The 22,325-nt window shown below is 39.9% G+C and overlaps 1 protein-coding gene across 10 annotated transcripts in view; it reads left to right on the forward strand.

The window, feature by feature from the left end:
• The window catches only part of LOC105472692 (intersectin 1), a 252,536-nt gene that overhangs the window by 114,890 nt on the left and 115,321 nt on the right, over nucleotides 1-22,325 (forward strand). For all 10 annotated transcript variants that reach the window (XM_011726179.2, XM_024790051.2, XM_024790050.2 and 7 more), the window contains 7 exons: nucleotides 746-846; nucleotides 6,577-6,640; nucleotides 10,766-10,903; nucleotides 12,590-12,705; nucleotides 16,773-17,035; nucleotides 18,877-19,026; nucleotides 19,118-19,258. In XM_011726179.2, the coding sequence (XP_011724481.1) occupies nucleotides 746-846; nucleotides 6,577-6,640; nucleotides 10,766-10,903; nucleotides 12,590-12,705; nucleotides 16,773-17,035; nucleotides 18,877-19,026; nucleotides 19,118-19,258 (973 nt within the window). The remainder of the gene's footprint in view (nucleotides 1-745; nucleotides 847-6,576; nucleotides 6,641-10,765; nucleotides 10,904-12,589; nucleotides 12,706-16,772; nucleotides 17,036-18,876; nucleotides 19,027-19,117; nucleotides 19,259-22,325) is intronic.

The following is a 22,325-nucleotide window of genomic DNA, read 5'->3' on the forward strand; positions in this document are numbered from 1 at the left end:
GTGTGATATTTGTGTGGACAGTGGCATCTGAGGAACTAATCACTAAGGAAGTATAGACCCAGCTGAACTACTGGCAGATGTGTCCTTGGGCCAGGTCAGGATTGTGGCACATTGTCAAGGAGAGATCAGTATTGGATTGTGGTCATGGAAGTGAAGTTGTCTCCATTCCCACTCTGCTTATGTGTCATGACCCTGGAAATGTTCTGTTCTCTCTCTCTATGGGAAACCGTCCATTGGGTCTGGATTTAAACTTACAGAATGGAGTAATTTCATTTCGTTAAGAAATGGGTCCTGTATATTCGTGTATAGAAAGTTAAAACATTTTTGGAGAATTAGTACCTTTAAAGGCAGTTACTGGTTTGCTTTTAGCATTGCTTTTTAACCAAAAACGAAGTGTTTTCGAAATTAGAATAGCCTGGATATTACTGTATTACCTCAGTTACAAGAGGTTTTTCATACTTTTATAGAACCTTTAAATTATTAAATTATATATAGAACTTGAAACAGCCACTAAGTGTATTGTGTTTATCCATGATTCTGGAAAAATAATTATTTTGAGGGAAATGTTTATGATCTTAAAAATTGGAAATACCCATGGCAAAAAAAAAATATAGTGATAATAAAATGAATAAAATATGAAAGTTAGATATGATTGTCTAGAGAAGTTCCTAGTTTACTGTCATTGAGGAACTTTACCAGGCTGTTCCTTATGGATAATCCTCTTTCCTTTTTCTTTTCCCCACAGTGTCCCACCAGTGGCAGAATGGGCTGTTCCTCAGTCATCAAGACTGAAATACAGGCAATTATTCAATAGTCATGACAAAACTATGAGTGGACACTTAACAGGTATTTACAAATAAAAATTAGTGAAATATGATCTTTGTTTTCAACGCAAACTGTTTCTAGATATTGGGTCATGGATATTTTCCAAATGTCTATGTGCTTATTTCTTAGCCGTGTTTTCATTGTCTCTGTTATCTCGTGTTCTTATCCACTGATAACTCTTTATGTAGTTATATCATTCTCTCATGCCCCATTGCTTCGTGGTAAAATGGAACATAGACCAGGGATACTCCTGTACACTGTAAACCACTGATATGCAAATCAAGGCACTAGCAAAGAAACACTTCTTTGAACAAAAACTAGCTTCAGCTTCTGAAGTCCAGCTTTGAACTTGATGAACTTGAAGCTGTCTGTTCACTAGGTTAGAGTTGGAGGCAGCAGGCAGGGTGAAAGCAGGGAGTTGGGAACATGGCTCTGTCACTGCCCAGATAGGGCTCACCACTTTGGATATTTCTTTGTCTAGTAATATAAAAGGCCAGAGTTAACTTAGGTGATCTCAAAGGATTTTTTTAAAAGAAGAATGATTCTGTTATCTACATCAGAAGGATAGACAGGAATTTTAACATACCGTTCAGAATTTTTCTCATGAAGGGTTAAATACTTGTTAGAAAGTTGTAAAGAAGGCTGGGCGCTGTGGTTCATGCCTATAATCCCAATCTCAGCACTTTGGGAGGCCAAGGCAGGTGGATCACCTGAGGTCAGGAGTTCGAGACCAGCCTGGCCAACATGGTCTCTACTAAAAATACAAAAATTAGCTGGGCGTAGTGGTGGGCACCTCTAATCCCAGCTACTGAAGCAGGAGACTTGCTTGAACCCGGGAGGCGGTGGTTGCGGTGACCCAAGATCGCGCCCTTGCACTCCCTCCTTATCCATAAGGAACAGCCTGGTAAAGTTCCTCAATGATAGTAAACTAAGAACTTCTCTAGATAATCATATCTACCTTTCATATTTTATTCATTTTATTATCACTCTTTTTTTTTTTTTGGCCATGGGTATTTTCCATTTTTAAGATCATAAACATTTCCCTCAAAATAATTATTTTTCCAGAATCATGGATAAACACAATAGACCGAGTCGCTGTTTCAAGTTGTATATATAATTTAATAATTTAAAATTAGCCTGGCTAATTTTATATTTTTAGTAGAAACACAGTTTCACCATGTTGCTCAGGCAGGTCTCAAACTTCTGACCTCAGGTGATCTACCTACCTCAGCCCCCCAAAGTGGTGGTACATGTCTGTAATCCCAGCTACTTGGGAAGCTGAGGCAGGAGACTCACTTGAACCCAGGAAGTGGAGATTGCAGTGGGCTGAGATCGCACCATTACACTCCGGGCTGGGCAACAAGAGTGAAGCTACAACTCAAAAAAAAAAAAAAAAAAACAGCCTGCATAAACTAGGCTGGGATTATGGGCATGAGCCACCGCACCCAGCCCACTGAAGGTATATTTAATAGCATATTTTTAAGTACTGTTTTACATGGTTGTTTGACACCAGCGCTCCATACAAACCCAGAACTACATTGCCAATTAATCCAAAAATATTTCTTGAAAACGTTGTTGGTGTTTGCTTTGAGTTGATTAAAATAGTATTCAATTGAGACATTGATTGAGAAATTCTCTCTTTCTTGGTAGGATTTGTGTTTTATGAATGAAATGCAGTATCTACATTCCAAATATAATGACCCAGGCACTTGAACATTTAGAACTTTTAAATACCTGAGGCAGAAAGTAAAATTTGAAATATACTGGGAAGAAGGCAGATTTTGATATTGTTTATCTGCATACTTATTGCTACTTTGATCCAGCAAGAATTTAAGGTGGGAATTTTACTTTTGAACCAGACCTTTGTATAGTCATGTCAAGTAGAATAATTTATTACAGTAAATTTTAAAATGGGAATAAACAATAGAAATTGAATTTGTTTAAAATTTTTCTTTAGAGGTGGGATCTTGCTTTGTTGTCCAGGCTGATTTTGAACTCCTGACCTCAAGCAATCCTACCACCTTGTCCTCCCGAAGTGCTGGGATTACAGGCACCCAGGCTGGAGTACAGTGACATGATCACAGTTCACTGCTGCCTTGATTTCCCAGGCTCAGGGGATCCTCCCGCCTCAGCCCCCCAGTAGCTGGGACTTCAGGCATGCGCCACTATACCCAGCTAATTTTTTGTACTTTTTGTAGAAACTGGGTTTTGCCATGTTCCCCAGGCTGGTCTCAAACTCCTGAGCTTAAGCGATCTGCCTACCTCTGCCTCCCAAAGTGGTCGGATTATAGGCGTGAGCCACAGTGCCTGACTTTAGCAGTGGCACTATTTAGCCCACTGATTACCTGGGTTGATTTTGCCGATACGTCCTGTTGTACACCATGTTCTTCCTTCACGGCTTGATGTGTATACTGTTGCATGCCCTTAAAAGAGACAGCCTTATAGAGAGGGATCATTCTTTAATTAAGGTTATGTAAGAAGCTCTAAAACTCTGGTATTCCTGTTACTGCTAGCCCCTCTTCTCAAAGAGGTATTTTATTCTTGCATTCTGAAACAATGAATATGCTATTTGGTAATTCATCTGTTAATTAGAAAAGCTAAAGTCTTAGTCATTATTTCAAATAAAGCTCGTTTCATGTAGTTGCTCTCTCCTTTCTAGCCATACTTCCCTGCCCAAACATGGGTGCCAGAAGTGGGGTTTGTGTGCTTGGGATTTCTGGTTTTATTCCAATGTTTCCTTATAAGCCAGTACTCCAAAACCGATATCCCTTTATGTACCTAGGTTTCAACAGAAGAGTTCTGTGCGCTCAAAGCTCAACTGTGTGTTGTCCAAATGTGCTAAGATGCTATCTTAGCTGTTGCTGGTCTATTTCTAATGTTCTGCAACATCAATTTAGGACATATATAGACAAATAGTAGAATTACAAGAGATAATTGTGATCTTCTAGTGTGGGGATCAGCAAACATTTTCTGTAAAGAATAGCACAATATTAGGCTCATAGGTCATATGTTCTCTGCTGCAACTACGTAACTTTGCCATTGTAGCATAATAGCAGCCATATGTCGTGCTTAAATCAGTGGATATGGCTGTTTTAATAAAACTTTGCTTACGAAAACAGGCTGTGGGCCAGAGCTGGCTTAAGGGCTATACTTTACCAATCTCTGTTATAGATTATTTTCCTCATTTCACAGATGGAAAAACTTCATTTTAGAGTTAAAGTAGTTTTGTTAATGCCACATGCCATTAGGGAGTCAGGACTAGAATCCAAGTCTCCTGATATCCAGGTTTAGAGCTAGTTCTTCACATTTATTGTTAGGCTTTTTATGTGTAATAGATAAAATATTTAACTTCCTTTTATATCGTTCCAGAGTAAGGGCTGTTTTTGCAAGTGTAAATTAAATCATCCACTAAAGTTTTGTTAATTCCACTTTGTTACCAACATTCTAGATGCAGTGTTACAGACTAAAGAAAGTGATGCCTGAACTTTGCTTATTCCATTGTACCACAGTCCTTTAGAATCTTCACATGAATTCAGTAGATTTTTTATTCTTAGATGCTCCCAAAACACACACATGCTCATATACCCACACATACCCAGCAGGAATGTGTTCATATATTCGCCAAAAGTTAGAATGCTCACTATTAATAGTAGCCCTAATTGAAAACTACCTGAATGCCTATCAGCAATAGAATGGACAGGCTGGGCACAGTGGCTCATACCTGGAATCCCAGCACTTTGGGAGGCTGAGGTGGGCGGATCATTTGAGGTCAGGAGTTTGAGACCAGCTTGGCCAACATGGGGAAACCCCATCTCTATTTAAAAAAAAATACAAAATTAGCTAGGCGTGGTGGCGCATGCCTGTAGTCCCAGCTACTCAGGAGGCTGAGGGCAGGAGAATCACTTGAACCCAGGTAGTGGAGGTTGCAGGGAGCCAAGATGGCACCACTGCACTCCAGCCTGGGTGACAGAGCGAGACTCCATCTCAAAAAAAGAAAAGAAAACAGTAGAATGGACAAGAAATTGGGATATAATGACACAATGATACACTACATAGCAGTGAGGATTAATGTTCTACAACTCGGAGCAAAATAAGCCAGGTGGAACAGCGGACAGACAGTGGGTAGAAGTTAGGCTACCTTGGTGGGGCATCTGGGGTACGATTATACTCTCTTTCATGACCTCCATAGTGTTTGAGTATTTTCACTTTGGAAAATCAATTCAGCTGTGTACATGTGCACGTGTATATATCCACATGTATCCATATGTGTGCTTTTCTGTCAGGATTTTATATGTAAATAAAAGTTGAACTCTTGTCAGTAATGTTACCTGCCATTAGAGCACCTTTCATGTGCTAATGTGATGCTAAGCTCACTGCCCCAGTGGATCATAGACCGGTTTATCTGAAATGAGCAAACTAGGGTCCAGACTACCTCTCCCAGTCACTCAGCAAAGTCTAGACTAAGCTAGGACTAGAGCCTAAGCTCCTTGGTTCCCTGACCTCTACTGCTGGCCAAGCAAAAACACATCCAGTTTTGTGGGTTTTGATGAGGTGGTGTTTGAAGAATGAAATAATAGCGAAAAGCAAAGCATATATACCAGAATCTTCGCAACAGAATTGCCACAGCCTTCCATTCCTCTGTCCATCAGTCTTCCTGGGACCACACCTTGAGGGGCAGTGCTGGAAAGGAAGACATGTTTATTTCTCGTTTATTTAAACAGTCTCCTACTGTGCTTTTGTCTGATGTCTAAGGCCACTTTCATACCAAAAGTGAAGATGTTTATGATTATTTTAAGAAATGAGAGCTCATTTTGAGAGAAGAGTTGAAATTCCAGGAATAATTCTTTTTTTTTTGTTTTTTGTTTTTTTGTTTTTCTTGGCTAACATAGAAAATGTGATTTGTTTGGTTTTTTTAATTGAGACAGTGTCTCACTCTGTTACCCAGGATGGAGTGCAGTGGCGTAATCTTGGCTCACTGCAGCCTCTGCCTCTGGGGCTCAAGCGATCCTCCTACTTCAACCTCCCGAGTAACTGCGACCAGAGGCTCATGCCACCACACCCAGCTAATTTTTTGCACTTTTGGTGGAGATGGGGTTTTGCCATCTGGTCTCGAACTCCTGAGCTCAAGCCATCTGCCTGCCTCAGCCTCCCAAAATGCTGGGATTACAGGCGTGAGCGACCACGGCAGGCTGGAAATGTGTTTTAATACTGGCTGTCAGCCCTTCCTGCAACTTTTTTTTTTTTTTTTTCTTTTTAAGTCTGTTTAGTGAAACAGTTTCCCGGAGATCTCTCCAAGGTCCCTTCCTCCTCTAAGATTCTCCGAAATTTCCCTGAATTTGCCTGAGGTTGAGCAGGGTGGAGGCAGCAGGTGGTAGCAGTGGCAAAAGATGTTAAACTTAAAGAGAATAAGTTTCAACTTTGTAAATAAAGCCCGGTACAAATAAAGATGGTCATGTGGACAAAAGGTCAGGTTATATTTTGAAACTCTAAATCTTTCACATGGTCATTCTTTATCAAACATCCATTTAACAAAAATTTATTATGTGTCAGATGCTGTGCTCTGTGTTTCTCCCCTTTTTCATTGGAGTTTAATTTCCTTTTTACAAAGCCCCTGCAGTAGTAGCAAATGTTATTTAAAGCATTGTGATTGCATGAGGTCATGGAGTAGTCCATATACACAGAACCCTGGTCCTCCTGTACAGTGAGTATTTGCTGGCTCATCTGTATGTCCTTTCCCTGGTTCCTGTTTAGGTCCCCAAGCAAGAACTATTCTTATGCAATCAAGTTTACCACAGGCTCAGCTGGCTTCAATATGGTAAGGAATGAAAAGTTCTTTGGTTTGGATAAAGTGGAAACTTGCTTAGATTGATGTGGCCTCATGGGTTTTAGATTAATACCGCTTTTTTATGGGGGAATATGTAGAATTTGCTTAATTTCAATGAGTTGTAATGATTGCCTCTTTTTTAATACTATTTCCTGTCTCGATTTTGAAAAATACAAAAGCGGTTGGGCACGGTGGCTCACGCCTGTAATCCTAGCATTCTGGAAGGCTGAGGAGGGCAGATCATGGGGTCAGGAGATCGAGACCATCCTGGCTAACATGGTGAAGCCCCGCCTCTACTAAAAATACAAAAAAAATTAGCCAGGCATGGTGGCGGGGCCTGTAGTCCCAGCTGCTCAGGAGGCTGAGGCAGGAGAATGGCATGAACCTGGAAGGCGGGGCTTGCAGTGAGCCGAGATTGTGCCACTGCACTCCAGCCTGGGCGACAGAGTGAGACTCCGTCTCAAAAAAAAAAAGCAGATTAACGCAATAAGTTCTCAAGAAGTGATAATACAACTTAACAGTTCTCAACTCATGACCAATCTTGGCTCTCCCTTTCTTTTTTTGAGACGGAGTTTCACCCTTGTTGCCCGGGCTGGAGTGCAGTGGCATGATACCGGCTCACTGCAACCTCTGCCTCCCGGGTTCAAGCGATTCTCCTGCCTCAGCTCCCGAGTAGCTGGGATTACAGGCATGCACCACCGCGCCTGGCTAATTTTGTATTTTTAGTATAGACCGGGTTTCTCCATGTTGGTCAGGCTGGTCTTGAACTCCCAACCTCAGGTGATCCACCCGCCTCAGCCTCCCAAAGTGCTGGGATTACAGGCGTGAGCCACCACGCCCAGCCTCTTTGATTATTTTAAGCCAAATCTTAGTTATTATATAATTTCTGCTGCAAATATTTTAGCTCGTATCTTCAAAAGAGAGGGATTTTCCTTTTTAAATTTATTATTATTATTATTTTTGAGATGGAGTTTCATTCTTTCATCCAGACTGGAGTGCAGTGGTGCCATCTTGGCTCACTGTAACCTCCACTTCCCAGGTTCAACCTATTCTCCTGCCTCAGCCTCCTTAGTAGCTGGGATTACAGGCATGAACCCCCACGCTTGCCTAATTTTTGTATTTTTAGTAGAGATGGGGTTTTGCCATGGTGGCCAGGTTGGTCTTGAACTCCTGACCTCAGATGATCTGCCCACCTTATCCTCCCAAAATGCTGAGATTACAGGGGTGAGCCACTGCGCCTGACCGATTTTCTTTTTGCCATAGTCCTAATACCAATAGCTCACCTAAATTTTTTAGTAGTCATCCTTATCATCCATCAGGTAGTGTTCAAATTCCTTAGATTGCCTCAAAATGGTTTTATAGTTTATTTGTTCAAATCAGGACTGAAATAAGCCTATATTTTGCAATACTTAATTGTTCCATCTTGTATGTCTCCTTTAATCTATAAATTTCCCCTTGTCTTATTCTCTGCTTCTTTTCTCAAGTCCCCCAGGCCACCCCAAAGAAAAACAAACAAACAAACTCTGTTAAAAACAAACCAGATCATTTGTCCTATAGTTTCTTAATGGCTTAACTTTTGAAGATTGCATCAGTGTGGGATTGTCTAATTTGTTTCTGTATTTCCTGTAAATTGGTAATTAGATATAGAGCAAAGTTTCTCAACCCCAGCATTACTGACATTTTGGGCCCAATAAATCTTCGTTGTGGGGGGATGTCCTGTATAGTGTAGGATGTTCAGTAGCATCTCCGGCCACTCCTCACTAGATGCTAGATGCCAGTAGCATGAGCTCCACACCCAGCATGACAATCAGAAATGTCTCCAGACTTTGATAGATGTGCCTTGGGGTACAAAGTCATCCCTGGTTGAGAAGTGCGGGTCAGATTTGATTTTTTGTTTTTGTTGTTTTGTTTTTGATAAGACTCTGCCAGAGAGGTCTCTGCGTACTTTCCTCAAGAGGCACATAATGTCTCTATTGTGTGAGGATTTTGAATAGCTATCGATGAGCATTGCCTAGGTCCTACAGGCTTCCTAAAATTTAAATGTTAACCAGAATGGTTTCTTAAGAAGTGTGCGTGTTATAGCTATATGTTGGTGATTATCCCTGGAAAATAAACCTTGTCTACAAAGCTCACTGCAAAGTTCGTGATTTTCTTGCAGGCCACGTTGATATGGTTGTTTCACAAATGATCAAGCTCGAATGCAGCTCCCTTTGCCCTTCTCTTCCCTTCTGTTTTATATGAAAGAGCTTGCCTTTGGCAGTAGACTAGACCAGTTAATATACATCTTATATCTTTGACACACCCAGACCTCTTTAAATCTGGGTATTGAACAGTATCCTAGGACCCCCTGAAATACAAACTTAAGATCTGGCATTAATGGAGGTTGGTTGACAATTTATTAGGTTGTGTTGTTCTCATGATACCAGATTATATTGAAATGTTTATTTTAAATTTTTCATGTATAACTTATCCGATTTGAGAAAAACACTTGAGGCTTCTCCTGTTAGAATGTTATATTCTGCTACTACACACTACAAAAGATATTTTATTTAAATGCTTATAATCATAATTTAGGCAAGTGTGATGAAAAAACAAGAATTTCAACTACCTTCTAACTGGTTTACCTAGGACTGGCTGATGGTGAGACACAAAAAGGAACAGAGAATAAGAAGGAGCGGGCAGGGGTTTCATTTTATTTCAATTGCATTTCTTTTTAAAACTGGGTGTCTTGCATATGGGAAGGGCAAAACTAGAGGAACCGAAAAGAAATCAGCAGTTGCCAGGGGCTGGGGGCAAAGGAGGGAGTTGCTACAAAGAGACATGGAATTTTAGGCTAAACTGACAGTATTCTGTATGTTGTGGTTCATATTTGTCAAAACTCTCAGACTTATACTCTAGAAGGTGTGCACGCTACTTTATGGAAATTATAACAATAAAAAAAAGTTTATAGCACCTAAAGAAATTTCAGAATTAAGGTTTCTTAATTTTTGGCATTGGCAAAGCCAGTTTACCATTGCATTTGTCCTGTTGACATTCTAGTGAACGCATGTGTTGTCATGTGTCTTCTTTTGACTGTCCAGAAATTGTTAAGTAAAATCACATTCTTGGACTTGCTAGGAAAAGGTTTTCTGTAATTAGCTACTTGGGCAAGTTCATTATGAAGAATGATGGAGTCATTATGAAGAATGATGGAGATTGAATCCTGAGATTGAGGAAGATAAAACACTTTGACTCTGTGGCTGGAGTTCATAAAGATCCACCCTGCAGTCCTAGATTAAGGGGTGGTGGCCAGCTACGCCCAGTGGGCCGAATCTGGCCTGCATCTGTTTTTGTGAAGAAAATTTTTATTGTACAAACAGCCATGCCCATTCATTTATGTGTTTGTATGGCTACTTTCCTGCCAAAATGACAGTTCAGTAGGATAGGGATTGTATGTCTTATAAACTATAAAATATTTACTACCTGACCCTTTACTGATAGTTTATCATTTCCTGGTCTAGAGCAGAACATTTGATGATACAGAGCTGGGTGTGGTGGCTTATGCCTATTATCCCAGCGATTTGGTAGGCTCACTTGAGGCCAGGAGAGATCAAGACCAGCCTGGGCAACACAGTGAGACCCCCATCTTTATAAAATATTTTAAAAATTAGCTAGGCATGGTGGCGCACACCTTGTAATCTCACTATTTGGAAGGCTGAGGCAGGAGGATCACTTAAACCCGGAAAGACTGTCGTGAACTATGATCATGACTGCAGTGAGGCTGCAGTGAACTATGATCATGTCATTGCACATCCGCCTGGGTAACAGAGTGAGAGCTCACCTCTTTAAAAAGATACGTGGAATATGAGTGTGTTATATTTTAAATATGCAAAGGTTGGGGAATAGTATCATTATAATCATAGCGTTTGTTGAATGAGGAACACTGTCCCAGCTACTTGTAATTTTATCTTTGTAACAGTATGAAGTAGGTACTATTTTGACAAGCTGAGGGACAAAGAGACTCAGTTGGCCTGTGGTAAGAAAGAAGTAAGAAAACAGAACTTTTAAATCACTCATGAATAGTAAAAAGCATGAATTTTCATGAAACTGGATTACAGCGAACTTTTTGTTGAATAGGAATCTTTCTGACATTGATCAAGATGGAAAACTTACAGCAGAAGAATTTATCCTGGCAATGCACCTCATTGATGTAGCTATGTCTGGCCAACCACTGCCACCTGTCCTGCCTCCAGAATACATTCCACCTTCCTTTAGGTAAGGAACATTGGCTCTGATCAGAAATTGTGTGTAGAGTATATGAATTCCAAACTTGGCTTTATTGACTTATGTGTCTTACCTGATTTTCATCCCTGACAAGGAAACTAAGTATTCGTGAATTCTAGAGACTCTTATCTAGATCTATGTTAATCTTGGGCCCATTCTGTTCTCCAGAGTACTTGTAGTATATTAGTGAAACAATGAAGTAAGACATCAAAAGATTGTTGATTTTGTACCAACCTATGTCATCAATGCTTACCAGAAATTTTCACGACAGATGCCAGCAGCAAAAGAGAAACTGCATGAGCATGTGCATAGAGAAGAAACCAAGGAGATCACACCTGTAAATTCCACACATTTCAGTGGTAACAAAAGCTGCTAGCAATATAGAAATTATAATCAGGAAGACAATTAAAGAAAATTACCCTGGACTGAAAGAAAGTCTCAGTAAAGATGGCAAGAGAGTCACCTGAGGTCCAGTATTATGACTGGCATCCACGTTTACATCCATTCCTGCATGCACACGCTGTTCAGGACAGCTCTGTCTTCTGGCTTTGAACATTAAAAACTGAATATGAGATCTTGCAAATACAAAGGAGAATGAAAGAAAGATTAGGATTTCTGTCCTGAGTCCTCAAACTGCAGGAAGGACTGGGGCAAAATCCCCTTTAAATGAAGAGAAATAGAGCCATTACTGTCAGCACACACGTGGTACAGGAGCAAGCTGAGGAAACTGTGACAATGTAGGAAGCAACAGGTAGCTGAGGCACTTTGTGAAATCCCACAACTGCAACATTGGGCTGATAATAAATGCGTAAAAAGGATTGGGAGACTGTTTAAACACAGCAAAGTTAAAAGTGTAAAGTGGGCCGAGTGGTGCGGTGACTCACTCCTGTAATTCCAGCACTTTGGGAGGCCAAGGCGGGTGGATCACTTTAGGTCAGGAGTTGGAGACCATCCTGGCCAGCATAGTGAAATCCCGTCTCTACTAAAAATACAAAAATTAGCCGGACATGGTGGCAGGAACCTGTAATCCCAACTACTTGGGAGACTGAGGCAGGAGAATTGCTTGAACCCGGGAGGCAGAGGTTATGGTGAGCTGAGATTGCACCATTGCACCCCAGCCTGGGGGACAAGAGTGAGACTTTGTCTCAAAATAAATAAATAAATAAATAAAAGTGTAAAGTGAAAGAAATTAGTAAACAAAGTGATTTGTTTTACGAACTGTAAAGTATAGACATTGCATGTGTTTCTTAGGGGGTGAAATGGAGAGACTGGAAAGGGAAGAGAGATGCTCCCAGTGAGTTGAGCTGCTGATCTTCTCTTGGAGGAATTTAAGGTCACTTGAGAGGGCAATGGAAATAGCAGCTCCCACTTAGTGCTCACCATGTCCCAGGCATTGTTCTTACCACTTTTTGATTATTAACTACTTTCATCCTTTGGGATTATTTCAATTTTGGTGGTGATTCCTAAACAAGCTTGGCACTCAGAGTCTGATGACATTCAAATATTCATTAAAAAACTCTTTGTAAATAGAGAAGACCAAATCTTTATCTCTTCTGTACTATAAATGAAATTTGCTCATGGTGTGGTAAAATCTTTAAAAATTCTTCTTCATAACTTGTCCAACTCCACCCAGACAGCTCTGTCTGAATGCATTTTTCTTTTTCCCCACAATTGCAGAAGAGTTCGATCTGGCAGTGGTATATCTGTCATAAGCTCAACATCTGTAGATCAGAGGCTACCAGAGGAACCAGTTTTAGAAGATGAACAACAACAATTAGAAAAGAAATTACCTGGTAAGGCAGCCTTTATATTGAGTTAAATCATTTAGATTAAATGAAATTAGAGATTTCCTATCTCTAAGACAAAGAGGTAAACATAAATTTAGTTTTTGACATTTTTGCCTTGTAACTTAACTGACCTTAGTCAGAGATATTGTTACTTGTGGATTTGGGTCTGGATAGAGAAATAAGAACATTATGCACTCTGCTAATGCACTGTTGTTCTAACTTGTAACTTGAAATCTGATTATAAAACTGCTACACAAAAATTATGTAAATATTATCCATAGAATATACAGCACTAAAAATTGATGAGTATCAAGGTGATTGCTTAATACCACCAGTGCAGAAATAGAAAGTCAAATCATCTACTGTTATTTTCTCATGTTGTTATAAGAGAATTGGAAACTCCTTAATTACAGGAACCTATTTTAAATTTAATGTGAACCTGTTTTATTTTATTTTGTTTTTTGAGACAGAGTCTTACTCTGTCACCCAGGCTGGAGTGCAGTGGCGCAATGTAGGCTCACTGCAACCTTCGCCTCCCAGGTTCAAGCGATTCTCCTGCCTCACCCTCTGCAGTAGTTGGGACTACAGGCATGTGCACCACGCCCGGCTAATTTTTGTATTTCTAGTAGAGACAGGGTTTCACCATGTTGGCCAGGCTGATCTTGAACTCCTGACCTCAAGTGATCCACCTACCTCGGCCTCCCAAAGTGCTGGGATTACAGGCGTGAGTTACTGCGCCCGGCCTGAACCTATTTTAAATAGTCCTCATTTACAGTGATAAATCCATCATACTATTAAAATATTCTAAGGTGGCTATGAATTATTAATGGTGAGATGATAATGATACTAAGAAGCAAATGAAATTATGGAGTCTTTTATGATAAGTACTTTGTCGGTGTCATTTTGCTGCATTTAAGATGCTCAGCAGTTAATTGGTCTGGTCAGAACACTAGCTGTCCCAGTTTATTGTCTGAACTAAATTACCCTTTGTTCACTGATGAAATACTATTGGATATATTCTGTGTGCAAGGCTGCATGTTGAGCAAAGAATCTAAATGCTAATACATGGTTCATACTCTCTAGAAACTTTAAAATGTATTAGAGGATTTAAGATATCCGTATAAGCAATCACTTAAGCAGTACGTGAGTGGGATAAATTCCTGGAGAGTATTATAGATGCACAACAGACCTCACTTATGGTTGGTTGGTGTAGACTGGGGAAGATATGAGGAATTAAATGTCTGTGGAAGAGGTCACAGTTGAGTTGAGACTTCAAGATGAATAGGGTCACTGCAAGTGGAAGTGAGATTATTTCAGGTTTTGGTCACAATGAGAATCAAGTTTCAATGGCAAATAAGGACAGGAATGCTTGGAATGCAGAATTTTCTTTTTCCGTTTTTAGTAGACATTCATTTAAAAATTTGAACAGGAAACAACATTATCAGAGATTTCATTTGTGCATTCATTCTTTCAACAGCCATTTATTGTATGCCTTCTACGTACTAGGAATATTGCCAGATGCTGGAATTAAAAAGATATATAGAGACTTGGAGAGTTTTTTAAATTGAGATGAGATTCACATAATACAAAATGTACAGTTCAGTGGCTGTCTTAGTCTTTTTGGGCTGCCATAACAAAATAGCATAGACGGGGTGGCTTGAGTAGCAGGAATTTTCTCTCTCACCGTCCTGGAGGCTGGAAGTCCAAGATCACAGTGTGCAGGTTTGGTTCCCAGTGAGGGCCCTCTTCCCGGCATGCACACAGCAGCCTTCACTTTTTTTTTTTGCTCACATGGGATTTCCTTGGTTCATGCATGCAGAGAGAGACAGCGCTCTCTCTCTCTCCTCTCTATCTCTGTCCCTGCCTTTTTTTTTTTTTTTTTTTTTTTTTTTTTTTTGAGACAGTGTTTTACTCTTATTGCCCAGGCTGGAGTGCAGTGGCGTAATCTTGGCTCACTGCAACCTCCGCCTCCTGGGTTCAAGCGATTCTCCTGCCTCAACCTCCCAAGTAGCTGGGATTACACGTATGCGCCACCACACCAGCAGATTTGGTATTTTTAGTAGAGATGGGGTTTCACCGTGTTGGTCAGGCTGGTCTCGAACTCCTCACTTCAGGTGATCCACCCGCCTCGCTCTCCCAAAGTGCTGGGATTACAGGTGTGAGCCACTGCGCACGGCCGTCCCCGTCTTTTTATAAGGAAATTAATTTATCATAAGGGCCCCACTCTTACAGCTAATTGTTTGTTTAAGTAGAGACAGGGTTTTTCCATGTTGGTCAGGCTGGTCTGAAATACCTGACCTCTGGTGATCTGCCTGCCTCAGCCTCCCAAAGTGCTGGGATTACAGGCGTGAGCCACCACGCCTGGCCAGCTAATCTAATCTTAACCTTCCAGAGGCTCCATCTCCAAATATCACATTAGGGTAATTAGGGCTTAAAAGTATGGATTTTGGTGAGGTGGCACAAACATTCAGTTCCTAACAATGGCATTTAGTGCACTCACAGTGTCTTGCAGTCACAACCTCTCTCTTGTCCCAAGATACTTTCCTTACCCCAAAACAAAACTCCATATCCATCATTCCCTCCAGCCTGTGGCAACCACCAATCTGCTTTCTGTCTCTTGGGATTTACCTATTGTGGATATTTCATATAAATTGAATCATGTATGACTGTTTATAACTGACATCTTTCACTTGGCACAATATTTTTGAGATTCATCCACCTTGCAGATGTATCACCTTACATCATCCCTTTCTGTGGTAGGGGGACTTTGAAATTTTTTTTTTTTTTTTTTTTTTTTAAGATGGAGTCTACTCTTGTCACCCAGGCTGGAGTGCAGTGGCACAATCTTGGCTCACTGTAACCTCTGCCTCCCAGCTTTAAGCGATTCTCCTGTCTCAGCCTCCCAAGTAGCTGGGATTATAGGTGCCTGCCACCATACCCGGCTAATTTTTTTGTATTTTTAGTAGAGACGGGGTTTCACCATGTTGGCCAGGCTGGTCCCAAACTCCTGACCTCAGGTGATCTGCCCACCTCAGCCTCCCAAAGTGCTGGGATTACAGGTGTGAGCCACTGCACCCAGCCAGGACTTTGAACTTTAAGTATCAGAATAGAGGACACCGTTTCCTCTGAAATTACCAAAGGTGAGCAAGGAAACCAATACATACTTGCCCTCTTTCATCTCTAATCGCTGACTACAGTATGTGAAGGAAGTCTATCTAAAGCAGTGAAGTCCAAACAGGAATGTGGGAAGAAGCCAAAGAAGGATGCTCACAGCTGCAGATCTCAAGGCAGAGTGAGAAGTGATGGTTCTTAGATGTGGACCAGGGACTGGCATGCTGCACAGGGTGGCAATGAACACTCCCCTGGCCGGGGTTGGTACCAAGGAGAATTGCGTGAGGCCGACACAGAAATGAAATAGACACTGCTGAGGATAGTAAGGGATGCGGATGATGGGATTGTAGAAAATGTAGAAATAAAATGGACATAAACAAAGTATTAGAGAAAAAAATGATAGAACCGAGTAATCATTCTAAATTTATAATTGATGTATCAAAGAAGGAAACTGAATAATGGGTTAGAAAAAATTGTTGACTGACTGTGATCTCTGTAGGGATAAGGACCCAGCTTGTTCTTCAGTGTGAAAAGCTCACCTTTAGCTCTGCTTTGAGAAGTCTTGTTAGAATACAGGACTCATCAGCACAGTTATAAGACAAGGGGAAGGAGGGAGAGAGGCAGAGACTCATGGTCCAGAAGAGAGGGGGTTAATTCCTAAGGCAAGCTCATGGGAAGAAGGGAAAGGATGGAGTAACAGGGAAGGAAAGGAGTCTGGGTAGTGATGTAGAACTGCTAGATAAGGGTCTTTTAGAAACAGTGTTTGGCGTGGAGGAGAAGACACAAGCAGAGAGGTTAGGCAAAGGGGGTTTTTATTGTGCTCATTAACAAGGACACAGAAGCTTAGGGAGTTCTGAGTTTGGGTTTGTACTACAAGTTTCAAATACACTGGTGAGTTTTCCTTTGAAAAGAGTATGTTGAAAATCATGAGCTTTCATAGTTGCTGTGTTCCTTGTCTGAAGTAACGTTTGAAGATAAGAAGAGGGAGAACTTTGAACGTGGCAACCTGGAACTGGAGAAACGAAGGCAAGCTCTCCTGGAGCAGCAGCGCAAAGAGCAGGAGCGCCTGGCCCAGCTGGAGCGGGCAGAGCAGGAGAGGAAGGAGCGTGAGCGCCAGGAGCAAGAGCGCAAAAGACAACTGGAACTGGAGAAGCAACTGGAAAAGCAGCGGGAGCTAGAACGGCAGAGAGAGGAGGAAAGGAGGAAGGAAATTGAGAGGCGAGAGGTAAGCAGGCGAGAGTGGAGCCACCCCGAGTTAGTGTGCAATTACCCCCTTTCAGAATTATCCAAGTGATCTATTCATGCCATCTTTGTCTTTTTACAGTTCAGTAGTTTTAGTATATTCCCAAAGCTGTGCAGCCATCATCCCTAATTCCAGAACATTTTCATCACTCCAGCTCCTTACCCATTAAGCAGCTACTCCCCATTTCTTTCTTCCTCCAGCTCCTGTCTATCATTAATTTACTTTCTGTTTTTCTAGATTTACCTATTCAGGACATTTTTTATAAATGGAATCATCAATATATGGACTTTTGTTTCTGGCTTTCATTTAGCATGATGTTTTCAAGTTTTATCCACATTGTAAAATGAATCAGTCCTTTATTCCTGTTTATGGCTGAGTAATATTTTATTATATGGGTATACCATGTTTTTTAATTCATTCAGCAGTTGATGGTCATTGTGGCTGTTATAAACAATGCTGTTATGAACATTAATGTACAAGTTTTTGATGATACAATTGTAACAAACCACTGATACCAGTTACGTGTTTTTCCAAACTGTTTTCTCTGTATACACCTATATAAAAATATAAAGGTTTATATGGTGGAGAGTATAAGGGTTGTGCAATTTTTTAAAAAACCACTGTAATAGTGTCATACCAATTACATTGTTCTGCAACCTTCCTTTTGTTTGTTTGTTTGTTTGAGACAGAGTCTCACTCTGTCACTTCCAGGCTGGAGTGCAGTGGCGTGATCTCAGCTTACTGCAACCTCTGCCTCCTGGGTTCAAGCGATTCTCCTGCCTCAGCCTCCTGAGTAGCTGGGATTACAGGTGCCCACCACAACACCCAGCTAATATTTCATATTTTTGGTAGAGATTAGGTTTCACCATGTTGGTTAGGCTGATCTCGAACTCCTGACCTCAGGTGATCCGCCCGCCTCAGCCTCCCAAAGTGCTGGGATTACAGGCATGAGCCACTGCACCCGGCCTGTGCAACCTTCTTTTTAAACTCTTTTAAAAATATGTGTGGGACATCCTCCCTATATTCTATGGAAGTCTTCATAAATTTAGCACCATACCTGGAAAGGGACTAAGCCAATCTTGTCTCTCTTTCCAATTTTAGTACATTACTGCAGAAGCAACACATAATTCTCTCATGTTAATGGAATAATAAAAATGAGGAATTTTTCGATATAAAAAAATAGCCTGAGTGCCATGCCTCAAGCCTGTAATCCCAGCCCTTTGGGAGGCTGAGGAGGGATGATCACTTGAGGCCAGTAGTTGGAGGGCCACTGCATTCCAGCTGGGGTGACAGAGCAAGACCCTGTCTCAAAAAAAAGAAAGAAACGAAACTTATAGCCATAACTCCTTTTTTTTTGAGACAGAGTCTCACTCTGTCGCCCAGGCTGGAGTTAAATAATAATTTCTCTTTTGGTGGAGTAAAATCAACTTTTGTTTGTTTTTGTTCAGGGGTGTTTTAGTTTGATTTTACTACATAAATTTTCCTTCTTGGTGTGTCAGTAAGTAAGAAGGAGCACTTTTAGTTAGTACATCAAGCATTCTTGAAGGTATAAAGAATGGAATTCTAATGGGGAAATGATCCTGTCATCTTACATAAATATAATATTACATAAATATAATAGCCAGCTCTGTATATTCCCTTTATTCCCATAGAAGGAATACCGTATTTTTATAAGTTACTTTTTGTTTTGTAATGTGATTTCTTGTAATGTTTATTATTTAATCCCTAAAAGGAAGGACTTACTAGATGTCACTTTTGTGAAGAGACATTGTGTAGTGTAAGAACTGAAAAATTAGTAATTTGTCTCTTTGTAAATGTCACAGGCTGCAAAACGGGAACTTGAAAGGCAACGACAACTTGAGTGGGAACGGAATCGAAGGCAAGAACTACTAAATCAAAGAAACAAAGAACAAGAGGACATAGTTGTACTGAAAGCAAAGAAAAAGACATTGGAATTTGAATTAGAAGCTCTAGTGAGTGAAGTTTGGTTATACTTTGGAAATATACTAAGATGGAACCATTAAAAACAGTAATAATTTTTAATTACTCTTTCATTTGTTCAAGAATGATAAAAAGCATCAACTAGAAGGGAAACTTCAAGATATCAGATGTCGATTGACCACCCAAAGGCAAGAAATTGAGAGCACAAACAAATCTAGAGAGTTGAGAATTGCCGAAATCACCCATCTACAGCAACAATTACAGGTGAGGAAATATGCCTCTTAAATGCTATTCAACTGGCATCCTTTTCTCTAACTCATTTCATTTACTTATTTATTCAGTAAACATTAAGCAACTATCTTGTATTAGGCACTGGGAAGCAAAAATGAAGTAGACAGGGTCCTTGTGTGAAAAGTAGCCTGTCAAGGAGACAGACTCAGCAGATGTTTATTGAGCACTGCTTCGGGCCAGATGCTTTTGCAGTTTCTGAGGCTACAGCAGGGACAGACACTCTGTCTTCTGGGAGCTTACCCTCTCTGTTTGCCGGAGGAACAGAGACTAACCAAATAAAGTGTGTACTGTATTAGAAGATGAAAAGTGCTAGGGAGAGTGAGTAGGGAAGGGAATAGAGAGTCCTAGGGATAAGAAAGGTTGTGATTTTAACTAAGGTAGCCAAGACAGGTCTTTCTGGATGGTGACATTTGAGCAGAGACTTGAAATTAATGATAGGCTAAGCCATGTGGGTATCTGGCAGAGCAAGATCTAGGCAGAGAAATAGCAGTGCCAAAGTCCTGAGGCCATGGCAGGACTCTTGAGATGCCAGTTACAGCAAGGAGACTACTGGTTAGAGCAGGTGGGAGCTGGATCACACAGAACCTGTAGTCCAACAGGACTTTGGCTTTACTGCGATAATTATAATAAATAAGTACACTTAAGTATTTTAGGGGGTCATATGAGAGCTATACGTATAGTAAATAGTTGGAGACGCACAGAGCACTATTAGTAGTTCTGTCTTCATTTTAAACCCTATCCAAAGTTGTTATGATATAACCTGGTTTGGTATCAAGTGTTGAACATCAAATTCATGTAAATGTTGCCTGCAGATGATCATATTTGTCTGTGACTCTTTTATGTCAGACTTTTTCTCAGCATGATGTTTTTGAGATATATCCATGTTATTGAGTGAATGACTCCTTTGTTTCTTTTCATCACAGAGTAGTGTTTCCTTATATGTTCATTCACCTATTGGTTGATATTCAGGTTCTTTCCAGTTTGGAACTTTTATGAATAAAACTGCAGTGAGCATTTATGTACAAGTCTTTATGCGGAAATGGTTTATTTTTCTTGGGTAAATTTTTAGGAACGGAACTACCATGTCATATAAGTATATATTTAACCCCATAAGAAACTGTCAGGCCGGGCACAGTGGCTCACACCTGTAAACCCAATACTTTGAGAGGGCAAGGTAGGAGGATTGCTTGAGCCCAGGAATTTGAGACCAGCCTGGGCAACATCTCTACATTAAAAAAATTTAAAAATTAGCTGGCATGGGGGCATTCACCTGTAGTACCTGCCTGAGGCAGGAGGACCACTTGAGCCCAAGAGATGGAGGATGCAGTGAGCTATGATTGAGCCACTGACAGCCTGGGCCACAGACTGAGACCCTGTTCAAAAAAAAAAAAGAGAGAAGAGAAAGAAAAGCAAGAGAACTGTCAAACTGCACAGAGTTTGTACCATTTTACATTCTGATCATTTAATTTGTATTTCCCTGAAGGCTAATGATGTTGGGAATCATCTTACATGTTTATTGGCGAGTATCTTTTACTGTGTATCTTTGTTGAAGTGTCTGAACAAATCTTTTGCCTATTTTTTATTGGGCTGTTTGTCTTACTATTTATTTGTAAAAGTTATTTTTATGTTCTTAACAAGTCATTTGTCAGATACATGTTTTGCAAATATTTTCTCCCAATCTGGATTGGGTTTAATTTTTGTAAAGGTATTTTTTAAAGGGCAGAAGTTTTAAATTTTGATAAAGTTCAGTTTACCATTTTTTTTCTTTTGGTGTTCATGCTTTTTATGTTCTATCTAAGAAATCTTTGACTACCCCATGATTGCAGATATTTTATTTTCTTCTAGAAGTTTTTGGGGTTTAAAAAAATTAGTTTTAAGTTTTTATAAATTGCAAAAAAACTTTAAAATTTTAAGTTTCATAGTTGTATCTTATATGTTTAGGTCTATGAGCTATTTCAAGTTGATTTTTGCATATAGGGTAAAGGTTGAGGTTTTTTTTTTTTTACATACTGATACACAGTTGTTATAACACGATTTATTAAAAACACTGTCTTTTCTCCCATTGAGTTACCTTGGTAGCTTGTTGAAAATCGGTTAAACATATTTGTAATGGTCTATTCTGGACTCTATTCTGTTCTTTAGATCTGTCTGTCCTTTACCAGTATCTCACTCTGTCGATACCTAATTTTTGAAGTCAGGTGATACGAATTCTCTGTTATTGTTCTTCTTTTTTCAGAATTGTTTTTGGTTATTCTAGGTCCTTAACATTTCCATGTACATTTTAGAATCAGCTTACCAGACATGCTTGGAATTTTGTTGGAATTCCATTGAATTTATAAGTCAATTTGGGAAGATTTGGCATCTTAGCAATAGTAAATCTATGGCATAAATCTCTGTTTAGGTTGTTATAAATTTCACTCCGCAATGTTTTGTAGTTTGCCGTGTCTAAGTCTTGTACATACTTTGTAAAGTTTATCCCTGAGTATTTTGTGGCTTTCGATGCTATCGTATATTGCATATTTTTATTTTAGTTTCCAGTTGTTTGGTGCCAGTATATGGAAATAGAACTTATTTTTGTATATTGACCTTATATCTATGATTGCTTAACTAACTTTCTTTGTGTGTCTTACTTTGTTGACCAGAACCTCCCATACTGTATTGGATAGAAGTGGGAAGAGCCTTGTTCCCTCTCGATGAAGGAAAGCTCTCTCACCATTGAGTATAGTGTTAACCAGGGTTCTTGTAAATGCCTTTTATCAGGTTGATGGACTTCCCTTTTTGCTGAGGGTTTTTATGATGAATGGGTGTTGAATTAGATCATATGTTTTTTCCCGCATCTATTGAGATAAGTATTATGTTTTTTCTTTCTTATTTTGTTAATATGATGAAATACATGGATTGCCATTTGAATGTTAAATCAGCCTTCCGTTCTTGGGATAAACCACTTTTGATCATGGTATATTACCCTTTATTAAAATATTCCATTTCCCGTTTTTTTTTTTTTTTTTTTTTTTTTTTTTTTTTTTTTTGAGGATCTTTT

This window comes from Macaca nemestrina, chromosome 4 (genome assembly GCF_043159975.1).
Source record: "Macaca nemestrina isolate mMacNem1 chromosome 4, mMacNem.hap1, whole genome shotgun sequence".
Taxonomy (NCBI): Eukaryota; Metazoa; Chordata; class Mammalia; order Primates; family Cercopithecidae; genus Macaca; species Macaca nemestrina.